Source organism: Bison bison, unplaced genomic scaffold (genome assembly GCF_000754665.1).
Source record: "Bison bison bison isolate TAMUID 2011002044 unplaced genomic scaffold, Bison_UMD1.0 scf7180017864138, whole genome shotgun sequence".
In the NCBI taxonomy this organism is placed as follows: domain Eukaryota; kingdom Metazoa; phylum Chordata; class Mammalia; order Artiodactyla; family Bovidae; genus Bison; species Bison bison.
This window is the reverse complement of record NW_011494710.1, coordinates 391,264-411,056: the sequence shown is the minus strand read 5'-3', so window position 1 is coordinate 411,056 and position 19,793 is coordinate 391,264. Positions and strand designations below refer to the sequence as shown.

Genomic DNA, 19,793 nt, shown 5'->3' with positions numbered 1-19,793 from the left:
ATGGTAGATAAATAGACATTTTTCAGTTGTTTATTTTCATTTGATCTCACTCCTGGCCTGATTTAATTCCACTTGTGTTTCAGGCAATAGACTGCTTCTCAAGGTAATGCATACCTTGAGCTTTTGGACTGAAAACTAACCAAATTCAAGTATCTAATAGTAATAACTACCTGCCAGGTAAGTCAGTGAGGAGGGCAGGAGTTAGTGTATGCAGTATCTGGCCAAATGCCATCTGAAAAGGGAGAGAGTCTCAGTGCCCTGGTCAATGCTTTCCGCATCTTTCTGGGGCTGCATGTGAGTGTATCCAAGGCTTCATCCAAACGATGAAGTCATGCGGGGCCAGTGGCATCCCCTCAGTCGGGTCAGCAGAGAATCCTGGTCCTTGGGTCACATTTCCTGACAGAATGTCGCTTTCATTTAGAACCACCAAGCTCGCCTGGTGTGCATGTATCTGCAGCATCTTCCGTGTGTGGATGAGTCATTACATAGTCAATGTCAGCATCCCTCTTCAGGCAGGAGGAGCACAGCAGAGATGGAGCTGCATCCTGGGAAATAAAAGCAGACTTATGGGTCGGATCACAGGCTTTGGATTCTCTGCAACTTTTGACCCAGCCAGCATCAAACCACATCATTACTCCACTAACCTGAGCAGTTTATGCTTGTCACTGCAAAGAGGATCTGTCTGTCCGTGCGTCATTTTCTCTTAACACAGAAAACAGATCACCGGTGACACATCCTGGATACCAGCAGGTCCTGGGTGAAGGAGCCACTCTGATTATATTCAGTGCGTTTCTCTTTTTAAATAGAGCCTCCACTGATGTGTGTATGTCTTACGATATGTGTAAATGTATGAGGGGGATGGTTGTAATGAAAGGTTTCCTCTGGAAAGTGAGCAAAGCCAGTAAAATTAATCTGAGTAAATAGAGTGAGGGTTTTTTTCGATTGCATTTATTATTGAGCAGTTACCCTAAGACCACCACCATGCTGGGTGCTATGGGTACAACGAAATGTGCCGGAGACCACCCCCATCCTTTGCCTTGAAAGGGCCTGTGTTGCTTTTAGGTATTGACCATTAGTGGATTATAGGCAGGACGTGTGATCAAGTGCTCATACCTGGGTCTGTTCCCTGGGACTCCCAGGGGCCCTCCAGTGCCTTAGCCCCACATCCCCATCTTCGAGGAGGCAGGCTTCTTACTCAGACCCCACCAGCAGCAAAGCAAAACCGTGGCCAGAACCCGGGGCTCTGGCTCGCAGGCCAGGCCTCATCTCAGCACGCCGTGTGTCTTGGCCTGTCCCTGGCATGCCAGCCTCTCCTGCCACCCTGGACTGTGTCCTCACTCTGGTCGCCTTCCTCCCATCTTTTTTCCTGCTTGTGGTGTCTTGGGGTAACCCAGCATCTCCAGGATAGCCTCCTCTTTCTTCCTAGTGCCGCCCCTGCCCTACCCTAATGACTTCCCCACGTGTCTTGTGGATGACTGTCCCCTGTGCCACTTCCCTCCCACCTGCGGCCCCCCAGCAGTGCCCCCACCCCAGCCGCCTCACCTTCTGGCCTCCGGGCCCGTCTCCCACCCCCTCCAGTTCCTCCCTCACCACAGCCAGAGTGACATTTCCACAACACAAGTCTCAAATCTCCTCCCTGTCATTCTGTTTCCTCGTTTTTCTTGTGGGGTCTGGTCTGGACTCTGCTGAGGGGCAGCGGCCCCAGGCACGGGTCATGATGGCCCAGGGTGTGTGTCCCTGCACCCTCGTGCTGTGTGTGCTAAGTCGCTTCAGTCGTGTCCAACTCTCTGCGAGCCCATAGACTGTAGGCCACCAGGCTTCTCTGTCCGTGGGATTCTCCAGGCAAGAGTACTGGAGTGGGGTGCCCTCAGCCCTTCCCAAATGTCCAGCAACAACACGGGGTGGCGACAGGCCGTGAATGGGCAGCCCTGCGGTAGACGGTCGTGTGGGCGTCATCTCAGCCAGTGGCTCTGATGGGCCAGCCCGACCGAGAGGAATTTTCAGTGCCCTGTCATGTCCTGAGGGGAATAGGAAATGCACTGTTTTTCTCTAGTTTTGACTGTTGTGGTGGTAGAGGGGAGCTGTCTTCTCTAAGGGTGGGGCACAGGGAGGTTTGAGACTGAGCTCTGGGCTAGACTCCAGCCTTGCAGTGTGCTCTGACTCCATGATTGGTGCCTCAGCCGCCTTTCTCATCAGTAGACTGAGACTGAGGATGGACACGTGGGCAGGGTCTAGGATGGGCTTCAGCCCCTAGCAAGTGCCCTGTGAGTGTTAAGGGCCAAAGTGCTCCTCTTCCCTTCCCCTCTCCCTCCTCTTTGTCCCCTCCTCCCCCTCCTTACCCTCCTCTAGGAGCAGGTAGTCAATGTGGTGATTTGTACTTTTTGACTTTGAGTGCAGGACTAAACCAGAGAAGGCGATGGCACCCCACTCCAGTACTCTTACCTGGAAAATCCCATGGACGGAGGAGCCTGGTGGGCTGCAGTTCATGGGGTTGCGAAGAGTTGGTCATGACTAAGCGACTTCACTTTCACTTTTCAGTTTCATGCACTGGAGAAGGAAATGGCAACCCACTCCAGTGTTCTTGCCTGGAGAATCCCAGGGACGGGGGAGCCTGGTGGGCCGCCGTCTATGGGGTCGCACAGAGTCGGACACGACTGAAGTGACTTAGCAGCAGCAGCAGCAGCAGGACCGAACAGTCCTTTGTGGATGACTCCCTAGAAACGTATTCTTGGATTTTTGTGATACTGTGAGAATCGGGCTCTTGTAACTTGGTTCCAACTGGGCCCTGGCCGGCCATCCCCTCCCGCTTTCTGAAGGGCCGACTTGAGCTGCTTGCCCGCTGTGTACCCTGGACAGTGTGCTTAACCTCTCTGATCTTCTGTGCTCTGTTGTTGGATAGGACTAATGAAACAGCAGACTTGTTGCCAGGATGACAAAGTATCCTCGTGCAGTGCCTGGTGAGTAGGTGCTCATCCGTGGTGCTCAGCATCCTGTCACCTGCTGGGATTTGCGGTGCCCTCGTTATACAGTCGGCCCTCATCTTTGGCCTCAGTTCTTCGGTGGGCTTGGTTCGTTGCCACCTGGCTGGGATGAAGCGGGGAAGAGTAGACACAGGTTAGGGAGTTTACATACGGACTAGTCAATCTCGTCAGTGTGAAGAAGATGACGTTTATCTTCTAAGAAAACATGGATGGTTGACTTACAGATGTTGGTTTGGTGAACATCACAGCATGGGGGCCCCACCAGCAGCAATTCACGTGTTGTTGTTGTTTACGTTTGATTTTATTCAAGTGCAAGGTTAAATGGTGTGAGTGGTTAGCCAGTGTGTGTAGTAGGCCAGATGCCTGTGGAAAAAGTTATTAGCCACAAAATGCTACCAGCAAGCTACAAAACAAAAATTAATAAAGCTTAATTAATTAAAAGTCTACACAGTATGATTCTGGTAGCTTCATTACTTGCTGGATTTGGTATTCACATGTCTCTTTATATTGTGAAGGCAGAGAGAGGTCAGATTCTCTCTCTCCCAGGCAGTTGCCAAGATTGTCTTGAAATCTTTGCCAATAGTAAATTGAAAGTTTATTTATAACCAAGTAATCTCAAAAGTCAAAATATAAATATCCTTCAAAAATTTTTTTGCAGCAAAAAGTATTTAAATGGAGTACACGCTGTGCATGCTAAATTGCTTCAGTCGTGTCCAACTCTTTGCAGCCCTATGGACTGTAGCCTGCCAGGCTCCTCTGTCACATGGAATTCCCCAGGCAAGAATACTAGAGTGGATTGCCATGCCCTCCTCCGGGGGATCTTCCTGACCTAAGGATCAGTCCTCCGTCTCTTAGTCTCTTACATCTCCTGCGTTGGCAGGCGAGTTCTTTACCACTAGCGCCACCTGGGAAGCTCAGACGGGGTCCGGATGCATTTTAATTCATTCGTTACAGAGTGGGCTGAAGTGAAGTGAAGTGAAAGTCACTCAGTCGTGTCCGACTCTTTGAGACCCCACGGACTATACAGTCTTTGGAACTCCCCAGGCCAGAATACTGGAGTGGTTAGCCTTTCCCTTCTCCAAGAGATCTTCCCAACCCAGGGATCGAACCCAGGTTTCCCTCATTGCGGGCAGATTCTTTACCAGCTGAGCCACAAGGGAAGCTAGGATCTTCAAAAGTCATAGCACTTGGAGGCCTGAGAAGGCCTTGTGATAAGTGGGTGGTACGTTCCTCCCCCACGATCCCTCCTTTGCTGGGATAAACCAGCTTCATTAAACCTCAAAAGCAACTGAAGGACAAGCTGGCCTCTAGAGGAGGAGGCTTAGGCTCAATTACTCTATTCTACCTTTTGAGTAAAAATGCAGCTTACTGGCAGAGCCAGTTGCATTTAGGGAAACATGTCTGATTTGGCCCAGCCCCTGAGAATTACTCTTTCTGCAGATCTCACTTTACATTGTTTAGAGCCAAAATGTGTCTAGCGGTCACACAGTCCTCGCTGGCTGGAGGAATGCTGGCTGAACAAATCCAAGCAAGACAGGCTGGGTTTCCCCTGAGGGAGACGGCATCCTCAGAGCATCTGCTGGGGAAATGGCCAGTTGATGATGGCTTGGCCCACAGATGTCTGTCTGTGTGGGAGGATTACGAGCCATGGGGTATTGCTGATTTGGGGGTGTATACAGAAACCTTATGGTATTCACAGAAATCAGGTCCCAAGTGGTTGAAAAATAAATTTAGCTCTGTGGTCATGAGGTTGTTATTTAGCTTGATTAATATTGATAGATTAGAGTAAATTGTTTGCGCAGATGAGTTGAATAAATTCTGCCAGAGCTTCTATCATCTGGTTTTACATTAAGCCCTTAATTTGTAGCCCTATTAGCCAAAAGGAAAGCCCGGCCATCCTTTCCCCTCCCTCCACTATTATTCAGTAGAATTACAGAAATCATTTAATAACCTCTGAGCCTGGTTCAGTTGCCCAAGGGAGACTCTGATCCTATGGTACCCTTAAGCTGTAGAAAGCATCCTGAGAGCTACCCTGATTTTAATGGCTTTGATTTAGCCACTATTGAATTCTCTTATTTAATCTAGTTTCCCTGTCTCCCTTCTCCACCCTCCCGAAGTCTCCAGAGTATTTCTTTCAATACATAAGTGTTATACATAGCAAATGGAGAAAGAAAAGCAGGTCCCACACTTCTGTCCTTGGGTCTCCACCACTGAGCAGGTCTGGGGTGCGATCCTGTAGATGGGAGATGTCACCTTGCTGTGTCCCCACCGTCCACTTGCCTAGAAAGATTCACTGTTTATTGACCTGATGAATGGAAGTGTGCTCCAGGAACCTGTCAACTCATTTGGTATCTTTTCTCTCCCAGGAGGACTGGAATGACATTGACCCAATTAAAAAGAAAGACCTTCATCACAGCAACGGGGATGAGAAGGCACACAGCATGGAGACCCTCCCTCCAGGTACTGCAGCTGCCTCCAGGGCCAGGCCAGCCTGGGCTGCTGGTGGGGGCTGGGGGGTGGGGTGCGGACCTGTCTTGCCCCTAGTGAATGAGCTGGATGTGGTGGCATTTGGAGCAAGTCTCCTGTCGGGTAGAGAATGGATTTCGCAAGGCAGTGGAGACACTACCCTAGAGCAGCACTCTCCTGCCTTCCTTCAAGCCCTAAGTGCCTTGTGAAATGACTTTACTGGGAGGTGACCAAAATTTCTTAAAAAAAAAAAATAGAATTAAAAAAAAGAAACGATGGTATGTATCAGTTCACTGATTATTTTTAAACAAACTTTATTTTTTTTAGAGCAGTTTTAGGTTCTCAGCAAAACTGAGCAGAGTGTACAGACGTTTCCATATACTCCTCGCCCCCATACACAGGCACTCCCACTATCAGCACCGCCCCCCCGACAATGGGACATTTGTTAAAATCAGTGAACCAACACTGATACATCAGAATCACCCAAAGTCCGTAGTTTATTTTAGGACTTCCAGTACTCTTGCCTGGAAAATCCCATGGACGGAGGAGCCTGGTAGGGTGCAGTCCATGGGCTCGCTAAGAGTCAGACACGACTGAGCGACTTCACTTTGCCTTTTCACTTTCATGCATTGGAGAAGGAAATGGCAACCGACTCCAGTGTTCTTGCCTGGAGAATCCCAGGGACGGGGGAGCCTGGTGGGCTGCCGTCTATGGGGTCGCACAGTCAGACACGACTGAAGCGACTTAGCAGCAGCAGCAGCAGCATGGTGTTCTATATTCAGTGCCATGCATGCAGCACTACAGGATCATATAGACTAGTTTCACTGCCCTAACAATCCTCTCTGCTCTGCCTAGTCATCCTTCCTTCCCCCAAGCCCTGGCAACCACTGGTCCTTTTACTGTCTCCATGATTTTTGCCTTTTCCAGAATGTCATACTTGGAATCAAATAGTATGTAACCTTTTCACATTGACTTCTTTCACTTAGTAACATGCACTGAGCGTTTATCTGTGTCTTTTCATGGCTTGATAGCTCATTTCTTTTGTGTCCTGAGTAATACCCCATTGTCTGGATGAACCACAGTTTATTTATCCATTCACCTACTGAAGGACATCGTGGTTGCTTCCAAGTTTGGCAGTTATGAATAAAGCTGCTATAAACATCTGTGTTCAATTTTTTTTGTGTGGACATAAGTTTTCAATTCATTTGGGTAAATACAAGGATCATATGGCAGGAATACACTTATAAGAAACTACCAAACTGTCTTCCAAAGTGTCTGTACCATTTTGCACTCCCGCCAGCAGTGAGTGAGAGCTCCTGTCACTCCACACCCTCACCAGCGATTGGTATTGTCCCCGGTTTTTAGTCTGGCCCTTCTAATAGGTTGGAAGTGATAGCTTATTGGCAGGTGGGTTCTTTGCCACTAGAGCCACGATATGTTTATTTGTCACATGTACAATTTCATTGCGGAAATGTCTGTTTAGGTCTTCTTCCCACATTGTAACTGGGTTGTTCATTTTCTTAATGTTAACTTTTAAGAGTTCTCTGTGTATTTTGGATAATTGTCCTTTGTTGGATATGTAATATGCAAACACTTTCTCTGTCTGTGGCTTGTCTTCTTAGTCTCTTGACAGTGTCTTTCTCAGAGCAGAAAGTTTTAAGTTAATGAGGTTTAGCTTTATCAGTTCCTTCACAGAGTATACCTTCAATATAACTAAAAAGTCATTGCCATATTCAAGGTTACCTAGATTTTTTTTCCTGTGTTATCTTCTAGGATTTTTATTATTTTGTGTTCCATATTTAGGCCTGTGATCCATTTTGAGTTAATTTTTGAGAAGAGTTTACGGTTGTAGGGTCTGTGCCTAGATTTTTATTCCTTTCATACGGATGTCCAGTAGTTCCAGTATTAGTTACTGAATAGGCCATCGTTGTTTTGTTGTGGCCTTTATTCCTTTGTCAAAAATCAGTTGACTGTATTTATGTGGGTCTGTTTCTGGGCTGTCTTCTCTGTTCCAAAGATCTATCTGTTTATTCTTTCCGATACTACTTTCCCTTTAGATTTAATCTTGAAGTTGGATAATGTTAGTCTTCCGATTTTGTTCTTTCCCTTTAATCTTGTGTTGGGCTTTCTGGTTTTTTGTTTTGCCTTTTCATATAAACTTTAGAATTTGTTGGTACTCACAAAATAACTTGCTGGGATTTTGATTTGGTTTGTGTTGAGTCTACAGATCAAGTTAGTAAGAATTGACATTTTGACAATATTGAGTCTTCCAATCCATGAACATGGAGTAGCTATCCATTTATTTAGTTCTTTTTAAATTTTTTTATTAGAGTTTTTTGGTTTTGGTCATATAAATTTTTGTGTCTATTTTGTTAAACTTGTACCAAAGTATCTCTATTTTGAGGGTGCTAATGTAAATGGTGGGAGAAGGCAATGGCACCCCCACTCCAGTACTCTTGCCTGGAGAATCCCATGGACGGAGGAGCCTGGTAGCTGCAGTCCATGGGGTCGCTAAGAGTCGGACACGACTGAGCGACTTCACTTTCACTTTTCACTTTCATGCATTGGAGAAGGAAATGGCAGCCCACTCCAGTGTTCTTGCCTGGAGAATCCCAGGGACGGGGGAGCCTGGTGGGATGCCATCTATGGGGTCGCACAGGATCAGACACAGCTGACGCGACTTAGCACCAATGTAAATGGTATTGTGCTTTTAATTTTAAATTCTGCTTGTTCATTTACTATAGGCAAGTGATTGACTTTTGTGTATTTATTGTATATCCTGCAATTATAGCAAGGATTGTTGCAATTACTTAACAGTTCCAGGGATTTTTTTTGTTGTTGATTCTTTTGATTTTTCTACATAGACAATCATGTCACCTGCAAACAAAGACAGTTTTATTTCTTCCTTCTCAATCTGTATTATATCTTTTGTTCTGTTTTCTTGTCTTACTGCATTAGCTGGGACTTCTAGTATGATATTAAAAGGGAGTGATGAGAGAAGACATTCCTGCCCTGTTCCTGATCTTAGAAGGAAAGCTTTTTGTTTCTCACCATTAAATATGATGTTAGATGAAGGGTTTTTTAGATGTTCTTTATCAAGTTGAGGAAGTTTCCCCTCTGTTCTTAGTTTGCTGAAAAGTTTTATCATGAACAAGTGTTGAATTTGATCACATGCTTTTTCTGCATTTGTAACTATGATCATGGGATTTTCCTTCTTTAACTTCTTAGTGTGGTAGATTACATTAACTGATTTTCATATATTGAACCAGACTTGCATACCTGGGATAAATCATATTTGGTCATTGTGTACAGTTCTTTTTTACACATTGTTGGATTCAACTTATTCATAAGAAGTATTGGTTTGATTTTTTTTTTTTCTTGTAATGTGTTTGTTCGGTTTTGTTATTAGGGTTAACACTGGCCTCGTAAAATAAAGTATTCACTCTGCCTCTATCTTCTGGAAGAGACTGTAGAGAATTAGTATAGTTTCTTCCTTAAATGTTTGGCAGAATTCACCAATGAATGCAGCTGGGTCTAGTGCCATTTGTTATAGGAGGTTAGTAACTATTGATTCAATTTTTAAGATAGATACAGGCCTGTTGAAATTGCCTATTTTTTCTTGTCTTAGTTTTGGAGATTATGTCTTTCAAGAAATTGGTCCATTCATCTAGGTTATCAAATTTGCAGGCATAGAGGTGTTCGTAGTATTCCTTTATTCTCCTTTTAACGTCCACAGGATCTGTATACTGATGTACCCTCTTTCATTTCTGACATTCTAATTTGTGTCTTTTCTCATTTGTTCATAGGTAGCCTGACTAGAGGATTATTGATTTTATTGCTCTTTTCAAAGAACCAGTTTTTAGAATTCTTTCCCATTTCTTAGCTTTGTAATTTTTGTTATTTATTTTCTTTTGTTTACTTAGGATTTATTCTCCTTTTCTAGTTTTCTGAGGTAGAAGCTTAGATGATTAATTTCAAATCATTCTTCTTTTCCAGATTGTATTCAGTGCTGTCATTTTCTTCTCATGCACTGATTTCACTGCATTGCACAAATTTTGGTAACTTGTATTTTCATTCTTATTTGATTCGGAATATTTTTTAATTTCACTAAGATTTGTTCTTTGACCTATGTATTCTGTTCCTCCTTGCAGGTTTCTTAGTTTCTGTATCATGTGTTTTAATGCTCTTGTTAGGCACACACACATTAAGGATTATTATGTCATCTTATGTATTTCCCTTCTTTATTCCTGGTAACTTTTCTTGGGGTGAAGTTTGTTCTGTTTGAGCTAATACAGCTCCTCCTGCCATCTTTTGACTAGTATTTTTTTCCATCCCTTTACTTTTCATCTATATGTGTCTTTAAAGTAGATTTCTTGTACACAACATGTAGGTAGTTGGGGCTTGTTTTTTTTAATCATTCTGACAGTCTGTCTTTTAACTGGTGTTTTTAGATCCTGACAATGTAAAGTAATTATTATAGACATTGTACCAATGTCTGCCGTGTTTGTTATTCTTGTCTGTTCCTTGCTCTTGTTCTTTGTTCTGTGTCCTTTTCTCTTCCACTCTTTGTCTGCCTTTTGTAGTTTTAATTAAGCATTTTACATGATCCCACTTTCTCCCTTTTTTACATTTTATTACAGATAATCCAAGTTTAATTTCAGACAACAATATCCTGCTTTACAGCACAGGTATCTAACAGTAAAATGTTATGAATCTCTCCCCCCATTCTTTGTATCATTACTGTCATTCATTTCACACATGTCAGTCATATACATTAATGCATATATAAGCATACAGAATCAAATATATGATGGCTATTATTATTTTTGAACAAATGTATCCGTTAGATCAATTAAGAAGAGAAGAAAAATTAAAGTTGTAAATTTACCTTCAGTTATCCCTTCTCTGATGCTCTTCCTTTCTTTATAGTGATCTGCATTTCTGACATAAATCATTTTCCTTCTCTCTGAAGAGCTTCTTCTAACAGTTCATGCGAGGCAGGTCTACTGGCAACATATTCCCTCAGTTTTTGTAATTTGAGAAAGTCTTTATTTCCCTTTCACTTGTGGAGATTTCACAGGGTCCAGAATTCTAGGTTGATGATTTTTTTTCTCTCAACCCTTTAAATAGTTCCTTGTGCTCTCTTCTTGCTTGCGTGGTTTCTGAGGAGAAGCTGGATGTAATTCATATCTTTGTTTCTGTAAAGCTATTTTTCCCCCTGTGTCTTCTTTCAAAGTTTTTTCTTTATGATTAATTTCTACAGTTCGAGTATGCTTGGGTGGAGTTCTTTGTATTTATCCTGTGTGGTGTTCTCTGAGCTTGCTGAATCTGTGGTTTGCTGTTGTAGCTAACATGAGGACATTTTCAGTCATTATTGCTGCAAATATTTCTTATATTCCTTTCTCTCTTTTTTCTGTAAGTGGAACCACTTATACCTCTTACACTTTTTGTAGTTATTCAACAGTTCTTTTTCCCCCTAGTCTTGTTTTTTATCTTCAGTTTTTATTTTGGAAGTTTCTGTTGTCATATCCTCAAGCCCTGAGGTCGTCTCATCAGCCATGTCCAGTCCCCTCAAAGTCATTCTTCATTTCTGTTAGTGGTTTTGATCTCTACCATTATTTTATAATTCTTCCTTAGAATTTTTATCTCTTTTGCCTACGGTATTCATTTTTTCCTTCGTTTCGTCTACTCTTTTTGTTAGCGCTCTTAGCATATTGATTATAGCTGCTTTAAATCCCTGGCCTGATAGTTCCGACGTCCTGCCGTATGTGAGTCTGATCTGGGTGCTTCTCTTCAAGCATGCCTTTTCCTTTTCAGTGTGTCTTGTAGTTTTTTCTTAAAAGCCAGATACGATGTCCCGGGTAAGAGCAGCTCCCATAACCAGCCTTTGGTGCCATAGTGGGCAGGGCTCAGTCTCCTAGTGAGCCTGCACCCCTGGCATCTACTTCACAAACGCAGCTCAGCTTTCCTCCCACTCAGGTGGGACAGGATAGTCAGAGTCCCTGGAGTTGGGTATTTCCCTTCCTTCAGATTGATTACGCTCTGATAACAGCCCAGTTGGTCAGGTTCTCGAGGGCAAGCCTTACTAACAACAGATGGTGGTTTAGTTAAGTCATGTCCCGCTCTTCCAGCCCAAATGGATTGAAGCCCATCTGGCTCCTCTGTCCATGGATTTTCCTGGCAAGAATACTGGAGTGGGTTGCCATTTCCCACTCCAGGGGATCTTCCTGACTCAGGGAACGAAACCACATCTTCTGCATTGCCGGTGGATTCTTTACTGCTGAGCCACCAGAGTGCGCCTTCTCTTTCAGAACAGCTCCTTCCCCTCCTCCACTGGAGGCATGAGGGGTTCTATCTCCAGTAGTCACTCTGGGAAACCTGGTTAAGCTCCTGGAGGTAAAACTCACGGGAGTGTGGGGGCCCCTGACCTTAGCACTCAGGCTCATCCACAGCGAGCCTCCAGTCGTTCATCCTGCAGCTCAGGTTTCCTCCTCAGGCTCTGCCTCCCCCCCGGTTGCTGCTCTGGGAAGTTTGTGATTCTCTGTATTCACCAGCTGGTCTCCCCAGTTTGGGGAGCAGCAGTTTGCCCTGTAACCTCACTTCTCTGAGCAATCTGAGAGGACTTGTTGGCTTTTCAGCTTGTTTATCTGTTGGGTTACAGTAATAACTTACAAACTCCTGAAAACAGGAAGTTAGTGCATGAAATTTTGCTTTAATAGTGACAGAGAGTTTGATTATTAGTGTTTCTTTCTGGGACACTGTCAGTCCAGGGAGTCCAGGCCTGTGTAACACCCAGCACAGGTTCCAGCTGCTCTCGACTTGGGAGCGTGTGTGTGTGTTAGACATCTGCATTAGATCTGCCCCCTCTCTCCCCACTGAGTCGGAAGCCCCAAACACAGCTCCTTCCTACGTGAGACAGGCTTTACCTGTGTAGTGGGGAGCATCTGAACGGAACAGTTAGCTAATAAGTGTTTCTTTATTATAATAATAGGATGTACTTCTGCTATGTGGATTAATGAGAGATTTTCTGTGGGTTGTCTTATATTAATAAAACCAAGTGTTCTCTTGGACTTTCAGGCATATTGCAGAGAGAGGGAGAAGCTGTCTTCAGGACATGTCCTACATGTAACTACTTGCTATAGTCTGACCCAGTAGTTAAAATCGATGTGGCACTGACCCGGGTTTCATGTTCTTAACTGTTATACAGTTGATTTCTTTATCTTTAAAGAGATAGGAATGTACTGATTTTCCTCTTGTTTGAAATACTACTAATAACTTTTGAGGAATGCACCAAATCCTTTTATTTTGCCTTTAAAGGACTTTATCTTCTTTTCTTGTTTAAAATGTTTTTTCTTACTCATCCATCATATGTGTGATTTTTTTCCTTTAGAAACTATTTTGTTATGGTTAAGAAGTATATTTTCTCCGAGAATGATGGGCATGGACAGAATTCTGTGGTCTGCAAGGAACCACTGGTCACAGCGCTTTGCACTCTGAGTAGGTTGTTTGGGAATGCCGTGGCTTCCTGTGTTCTAGGTGTTGGATGTCTGGCAGATGGGAAGAAGGTGGTGACCCACAACCTGGTGACTCAGCCTGGCCCACTGAGAGATGCAGGAGCCAGATGTAAGATAGCAGTGATGCCCCAAGGCAACAGCCTCCAGTGTTCTTTAACCACACATCCTGTAGGCAAAAGCATTTCAAGTCCAGGATGGAGAACTTTTGCCCTTAGATTCTGTGCCCATCATTTCTACTTCATCATGTTTTCCAGCTGGAAGCACTGGATTTCTTTTTTTTCAAATACTGATTTCCAAAGTGTTTCAAACAGAGTATTTATTCACCAGTTTTTTGTTTTTTTGAAAATCTGTCTAATGGAGATAAGTTTTATCTTTTTTCCCTGGGTGCAGAAAAAGCTTTTGGGTTTGAAAAATCAGTTTCTCTTTGTAATTCTCCCCCCTGTATCTCCTTCTCTTGTCTCCTCGCATCTCTGATCTGATTGGTGAGACTGGTTGGCAGGGTAGCAGGTGACACAGAAGGAACAGGCCAGTTGCATCTGAACGGCCGGCATCGGCTTCGAGGATAGCTGTTGGTGGAGGTTCTTGCCCAGGAGCTCCCATCCTTAGAAGACATGCCCTCTGAGAGCAGATTTTCTTCTTGATTTTACAAGACCTCAGTGTTACTCTTGTGTTCATTGGAAACCTCGTGTGAGGGGGTGAACCTTGGAGAGTGGGTATAGAGAGTGTGGAAAGGAGAGTCCTGGTTAGGTTTTGGGGAATCTAGGAGGTCCTTCCCATCCTTGGCTGGATCTTCACCCCACCCCTCTCACCCGCTGCTGGTTCATCACCGGAGACACTTGATGTCAAAAAGCAGAAATTACGTTCATGTAACGATGAATGAAATGGGAATGGCGAAGTGTGTAGCAAGCCTTAAATCCTGGGTCTGAGTTGCCACTGATGCTCACATGTTTAGTGGTTCTGCCTCCCAGGGAAGAGCAGTGAGGTAAACCAGCTGTGTGTGTACTTGGCACATACGATAAACTCGACTTGAACTGGGATTTTTCAGATTGGTTAGATGACCTTGAATAGAATTGGCCGGAATGTCTTGTGTACATTTTCTCAAACAGCTTTTCCAATGCTATGTTTCAGGGTCAGGAGGACTGCTCCCCTGACCTCTCCTCCTCCTGAGGGATTTCATGGGTTCCAGCATTGTGCTTTTTAAAAAAAATCATGTTCAAATATATATAACATAAAATTTACCATTTTAACCATTTTGAAGTACAGAGGTCAGTGGCAATTAAGTACATTCACCTTGTCTACCACGGCCATTTCCATCCACCTCCAGAGCTTTCTCATCTTCTCAAACGGAGACTCTGTCCCCCATTAAACACGGACTCCCCATCCCCTCTCCAGCCCCTGCAGCCACCCCTCTCTTCCAGGCCCCGCCCATGTGGGGTCACGTGGTATTCTCTCTCCTGTGACAGGCTTGTTTCGCTTGCCGCAGCATCCCCGTGGCAGACAGCGTGTGTCAGCATCTCCCTCCTTCTCAAGGCTGCACAGTCCTCCACTGCCCCTCGGCACCCGGACGCCACGAGCCACGTCCTCTGGTAGCATGTGCAGCAGCCAAGGGACAGCTAACACCACGTGCCTCCTGCGACCCAGGCCTGAGGCCCCGGGGTCTGCCTAGTGTCCTCGTCAGGAAAGGAAGCAGCTCTGAGTATCCCTAGAGAAGCATTTTAAAAGCAAATAACCTCAGTGGCTCAACAGTAAATAATCTGCCTGTAATGCAGGAGATGTGAGTTAGATCTCTGGGTCAGGAAGATTCCCTGGAGATGGAAATGCCACCCCACTCCAATATTCTTGCCTGGAAAATTCCATGGACAGAGGAGCCTGCCAGGCTGCCAGGAGCATGGGGTCACAGAGCTAGTTGGACATGACTTAGCAACTAAACAACAATGATGTTTCCTCTTAGAAATTTTAAGAAATTCAGAGAAATTTTAAGAAATTCAGACAAGCAAAAATAAGAGCATTGTATTCACATATAATTCTATGCTATGCTATGCTATGCTAAGTCACTTCAGTCGTGTCTGACTCTATGTGACCCCATAGACGGCAGCCCACCAGGCTCCCCCGTCCCTGGGATTCTCCAGGCAAGAACACTGGAGTGGGTTGCCATTTCCTTCTCCAGTGCATGAAAGTGAAAAGTGAAAGTGAAGTTGCTCAGTCGTGTCCGACTCTTAGCGACCCCGTGGACTGCAGCCTACCAGGCTCCTCCGTCCATGGGATTCTCCAGGCAAGAGTACTGGCGTGGGGTGCCATTGCCTTCTCCGACATATAATTCTACCACCTCTTAATGACTGCGGCTCTCCCACCGCATGTTCCCCAGTCTTCCACTGGGCGGACACCTGGGCGCACTCACCCCCATGGCTGCGGTGAGCGGTCTCTGCAGCCTCTCAGGTGCTCCAAGCCCAGCAGGGAGGCCTGAGCCCAGACACCTCGATCTCTTGAGTCCAACACTATCTCCTGGGCCTTTGGGCCCCTCTGTCCACACATCGCCACTGTGCCACGTTCCAAGTCATCTACTAGATGGATAACACTGCCCAGGATCTTGAGGATTAACTGGGCAGTCTGCCCACACATACGCCTCTCTCCCAGCAACAGCACCTTGAGGTTCTCGCCAGGTCTCTGAGAGGGGCCCCCTCCTCCACCTTCCTCCTGAAATAGCTCAGGACGGGTGACAGGCAGCCCCTACTATCTGCTTCCATCCAGATTATTACAGATACGGTACTACACTGTTCTTGCCTATTTCTTACTAAGGTAATATGTCATAAATACCTTCTTGTGTCCTTAAATAACTCCTGCGTGTTAAATGACAACATGCATCACTTACTATAAGCTATATTGAGTTTTTCCTATGTTATAGGACACACAAGGTTTCCAGCCAGTATCTTTATATGTAAGTCTTATAAATCTGTGTGTCCCTAATTATTTTCTTTTTAATTTTTTTTAATTTAATTTTATTTTTTAAACTTTACATAATTGTATTAGTTTCGCCAAATATCATAATGAATCCACCACAGGTATACATGTGGAACACATGTATACCTAATTATTTTCTTGAAATGAATTCCCTAAAGTGAAATTGCAGGATCAGTAGCAACACATGCGTTTAAGGATTTTTTTTTTTTTTTTAATATTAATGGCCAAGTTGTCTTCTAGAGGGTACCTACACCTTGCCCCCTAGCCAACATTAAAAACAAATCTTCTGTTGTCCCCCCTTCCAATGAGTAAGAAAGCAAAACAAAGGACTTAGTTCAGGTCAGTAGCCAGAGTAGGGGTGGAGCTCCTAAAGCAACATGACTCTGAGCTGTGTTAGTAGAAACGTAACGCCCAGAACAATTCCAACAGCATCCAGTGTCCTCTGTGCTGTCGCCCACCCCTCACATATTTCATTCTGTCTGGGCACAGGGTGTTCAGAGGTGCTTATAAATTCAAGTAGGTCCAGATGATGATGACTCAGATGGGGAGGAGGCTGGAACAACATCTGATGAAGAGCACTTAAATGGATGTTTTTACAGAGGGGTGAGAAGGGCAAAATGGGATCATGATGCCCAAATATTTGAAAAGGTGCCACAGAGAAGAGGCTGAGGCTATTTTTTTTTTCTTTTTATTTGAGACTCCAGAGAGTGGAAGTTGCAGGGAAGCAGTATTGTTGTAGAAGGAAGTGCAGGCTGGCAGCTCTGGCTGGCTGCATGTTGGGGGTTTAACGAAGAGCTCTTCACATCCACATCCCTGGTGCCTTCTGACTTCAACACATGACATCAGCCTTTAGGAGAGGCCTCACCTCCTCCACTCAGTGTGCCAGGATGGGGCGGGGGAGGCTGGTGCCCTCTGGAAGGAAGGAATGGGGCCTGCACTGCGGGGATGCTTTTTGGTGCTTGGTTACAGTTCCACCCACTTCAAAGTGAGTTGTCAGCCACAATGGAAGGAACACAACTTTGAGAAGAGAGAGACCCAGGTTTGAGTTGTGGTTCCATTTTGTGGTTTAACTTCCGCATCTCAGTTGCCCAGTTAGCACAGTGGAAACTGTAGTGACGTCCCTGGTGGCTCAGGGGTAAAGAATATGCCTGCAGTGCAAGAGACTTGTTGGAGACAGAGTTCAGTCCCTGGACTAAGAATATCCCCTGGAGGAGAAAATGGCAACCTGCTCCAGTAATCTTGCCTGGAAATCCCCATGGACAGAGGAGCCTGGCGGTCTACAGTTCATGGGATTGCCAAGAGCTGGACACGACTGAGCGACTAAACAACACGCAGGCTGTGGTGGCGGCACGTGCTCTGCAGGGTGCTGTGTGCTGGGCAGGGCCGTGCGGGGCTGCTGTCCTGGGGGCGCTGGTGGGTGGGCCCTTCTTTCTCCTCCTGTCGTTCAAGTATCAGCCCCAATTCTGAGCAGGAGGTTCGCTTTGATACTTTTACTAATATTCGGGATGAAAAACCATACACAGTGAACTAAATTTATTGTGTTTAGACACTGTTACTCATAGAGGGAGGAGGAGGAATTTCTATTTACCGTTTGGAAAAGAAATATGTATATGAAGATTCCTTGATTTCAAGCCAGGTATAGACCTCGTAATGCAAACCATAGTGTTTCACAGTGGGTTTTAGTTATTTTGGCAGTCCAAAGAATTGTAAATAAATTTAGAGTATTTACCCTATAGCATCTGATTTTTTTTCTTATATTGTCTTCTAACTAGCTTTTAATCACTCTTGGAATTTTCTGTTTTTTCATCCTTAAAAATGAATTGCGTAGGATCCCTTATTTCAGGAGACAGTGTCTCATAGGTGGAAAAGCCTGTCACACAAATAATAAAGACAAATAATAGTATCATTTACTTATCTTTGTCATTTAAATGGACACATTTGTTTGTCATTCTGGGCTTTCCCTGGTCTTCTCTTTCCTGGCGCAACATTATGACCTTCTAGAGGAAGAATATGAGGAATTGTTTCCTTTTAAGCATAGTAAAATTACATTCAATCTGAGATCAACTGAGAGGTTAAAATAAATTGGAGAGCTTTGTCCTTTGATTTAAAATTCATTCTATTTCCCTTCTTGGCTGCTTTCCCAGAAGAGGCTCGCTGTTTCACACAGGCAGGCTTTCAGTTTGTTTAAGCTGTCCTTCCCGGGGAGAATTGAGTGAAGATTTGCTGTGTGGCTGTGTTGCCAGAGCAGAGTCCAGACATCTCACGCCACCCCCGCCCCTTGGCGGGCAGGGCTGCGCCAGCAGGGCCTGTCACCTCCCCTCTTGAATCTGCTGATGCAGACGACGAGGCTGCCCCGGGGTGTGCGTCAGAGGGTCCTGATCTACCACAGGGCTGACACGCCTGAGAGGGCTCTCAGCTGAAGACCATGTATGTTTTGGTGTTGCCAAATGTTTTGTGGTATTAATCCTTTGAGCGCTCATTTTCATAGATTTACATCATTGTTTTCTTTAAATGTGAGGTTTAGTAAAAGTAAAAATTTTGAGAAAAAATGACAGTGTTTGGAAGTGTAGTAATATTTTAAAAGTTAATCGAACACATCATCCAAAGGCAAGCAATTTCCTGAATATAAAAGCGTCTTCTCTAAATGGTAATTTGAGGATTGGTTATTTGGAGCTTAGAATGTGCATTCCTATGACAGTGGTGTCCTGAGAGGCACTTGAGACCGTGTCTGAACCAGCCTTGCCCAGACCCCACAGGGCACAGACCTGGGACCCCCCTGACCTCCGCATCCCATGCAGGCACTGGATCATGCATGTTATGATCCCCAGCTAGCCTCTGCTCCAAAGATGCTGTGCTGTTCTCCAGTCTAGATAAGATGGATAGGAGGGTAAACCCCAAAACTCAACTAGGAAGAAAAAGATTCTGGAAAGACAATGTAACTTAAGGCCGATGGGTGGATAAGGAGAAGAGAGAAGAAACTCTGGATTCCAGGATGTATCAACTGCAAAGCCTGTGAGGGACAGCAGATGTAACAGGAAGAATGTTAATGGCAGGTTTGCCTAGTAAGTCAGAGATGGGAAAGGAAGAAGAGAAGGAATTGCTGGGCCAGGGAGCAGTGTGTGTAATGACAGTGGATGGTGTGTGTGGCAGAGTGGCCCAGTGGTAGGAGAGGCAGGAGGTCTTCACCTGGATCTTGATGACCAGACTGGAAAGAGGTACAAAGATGCTGTTAGGAGGATACTGAATGCTTTAAATGAGCGTGTCTCCGAGTCCAGACCATATGGAGACAGGGCACAGGGTTCCTGGGGACCCTGAGCCAGCAAGGTGCCAGCAGAGCAGGGCAAACAGCAGTTAGAAGTGGGCAGACTTGAGCTGTGCCTTGGCACAATTTTGAGTTAGTTATTAGATGAAGGAGTGGTAAAAACTGTGAGGCCCTCTGACAATAGGTGTGTGAGAAAACCCTTTTCAGGATGGAACTGTGAGTGAGGAAGGCCCTGGGGAGGAACTGCAGCTGAGGATTCCAGAGAGGCTTCCTGGAGGAGGTGGCCACCCTGGGAGGCAGCTAGGCAGCCGGCAGGCGGAGTAAATGAATTAAAACAGCCCTGCCTTCTAGTATCACAGTTTCTCGTGTGTGCGCATACTCGGCTTGGGCTCTTTGTGGCCAGTGGGGGGTGGTCTGTGGTTTAGTGAGAGTTTACAGGTCACCATGGAGGGCCTCGGAACAAGGCTGACCAGAGTGGGGATATGGTAATTAATGTAGGCAGAGGCAGAGATGCTGCCCCTGAAGCCTGGCTTCTGTGACTCCTTGTTGAGCGGATGGAAAAATGGCTTGAGAGGGCGCCGTTTAGAAAATGGCGGCAAGCCAGTGGGAAGG

At 45.1% G+C, this 19,793-nt stretch overlaps 1 protein-coding gene across 1 annotated transcript in view; it reads left to right on the top strand.

The window, feature by feature from the left end:
• Positions 1-225: 225 nt before the first annotated feature.
• Positions 226-19,793, top strand: part of GALNT2 (polypeptide N-acetylgalactosaminyltransferase 2) — a 96,335-nt gene continuing 76,767 nt past the window's right edge. The window contains exons 1-2 of the mRNA XM_010839945.1: positions 226-294; positions 5,348-5,441. Coding sequence (XP_010838247.1) covers positions 226-294; positions 5,348-5,441 — 163 coding nt within the window. The remainder of the gene's footprint in view (positions 295-5,347; positions 5,442-19,793) is intronic.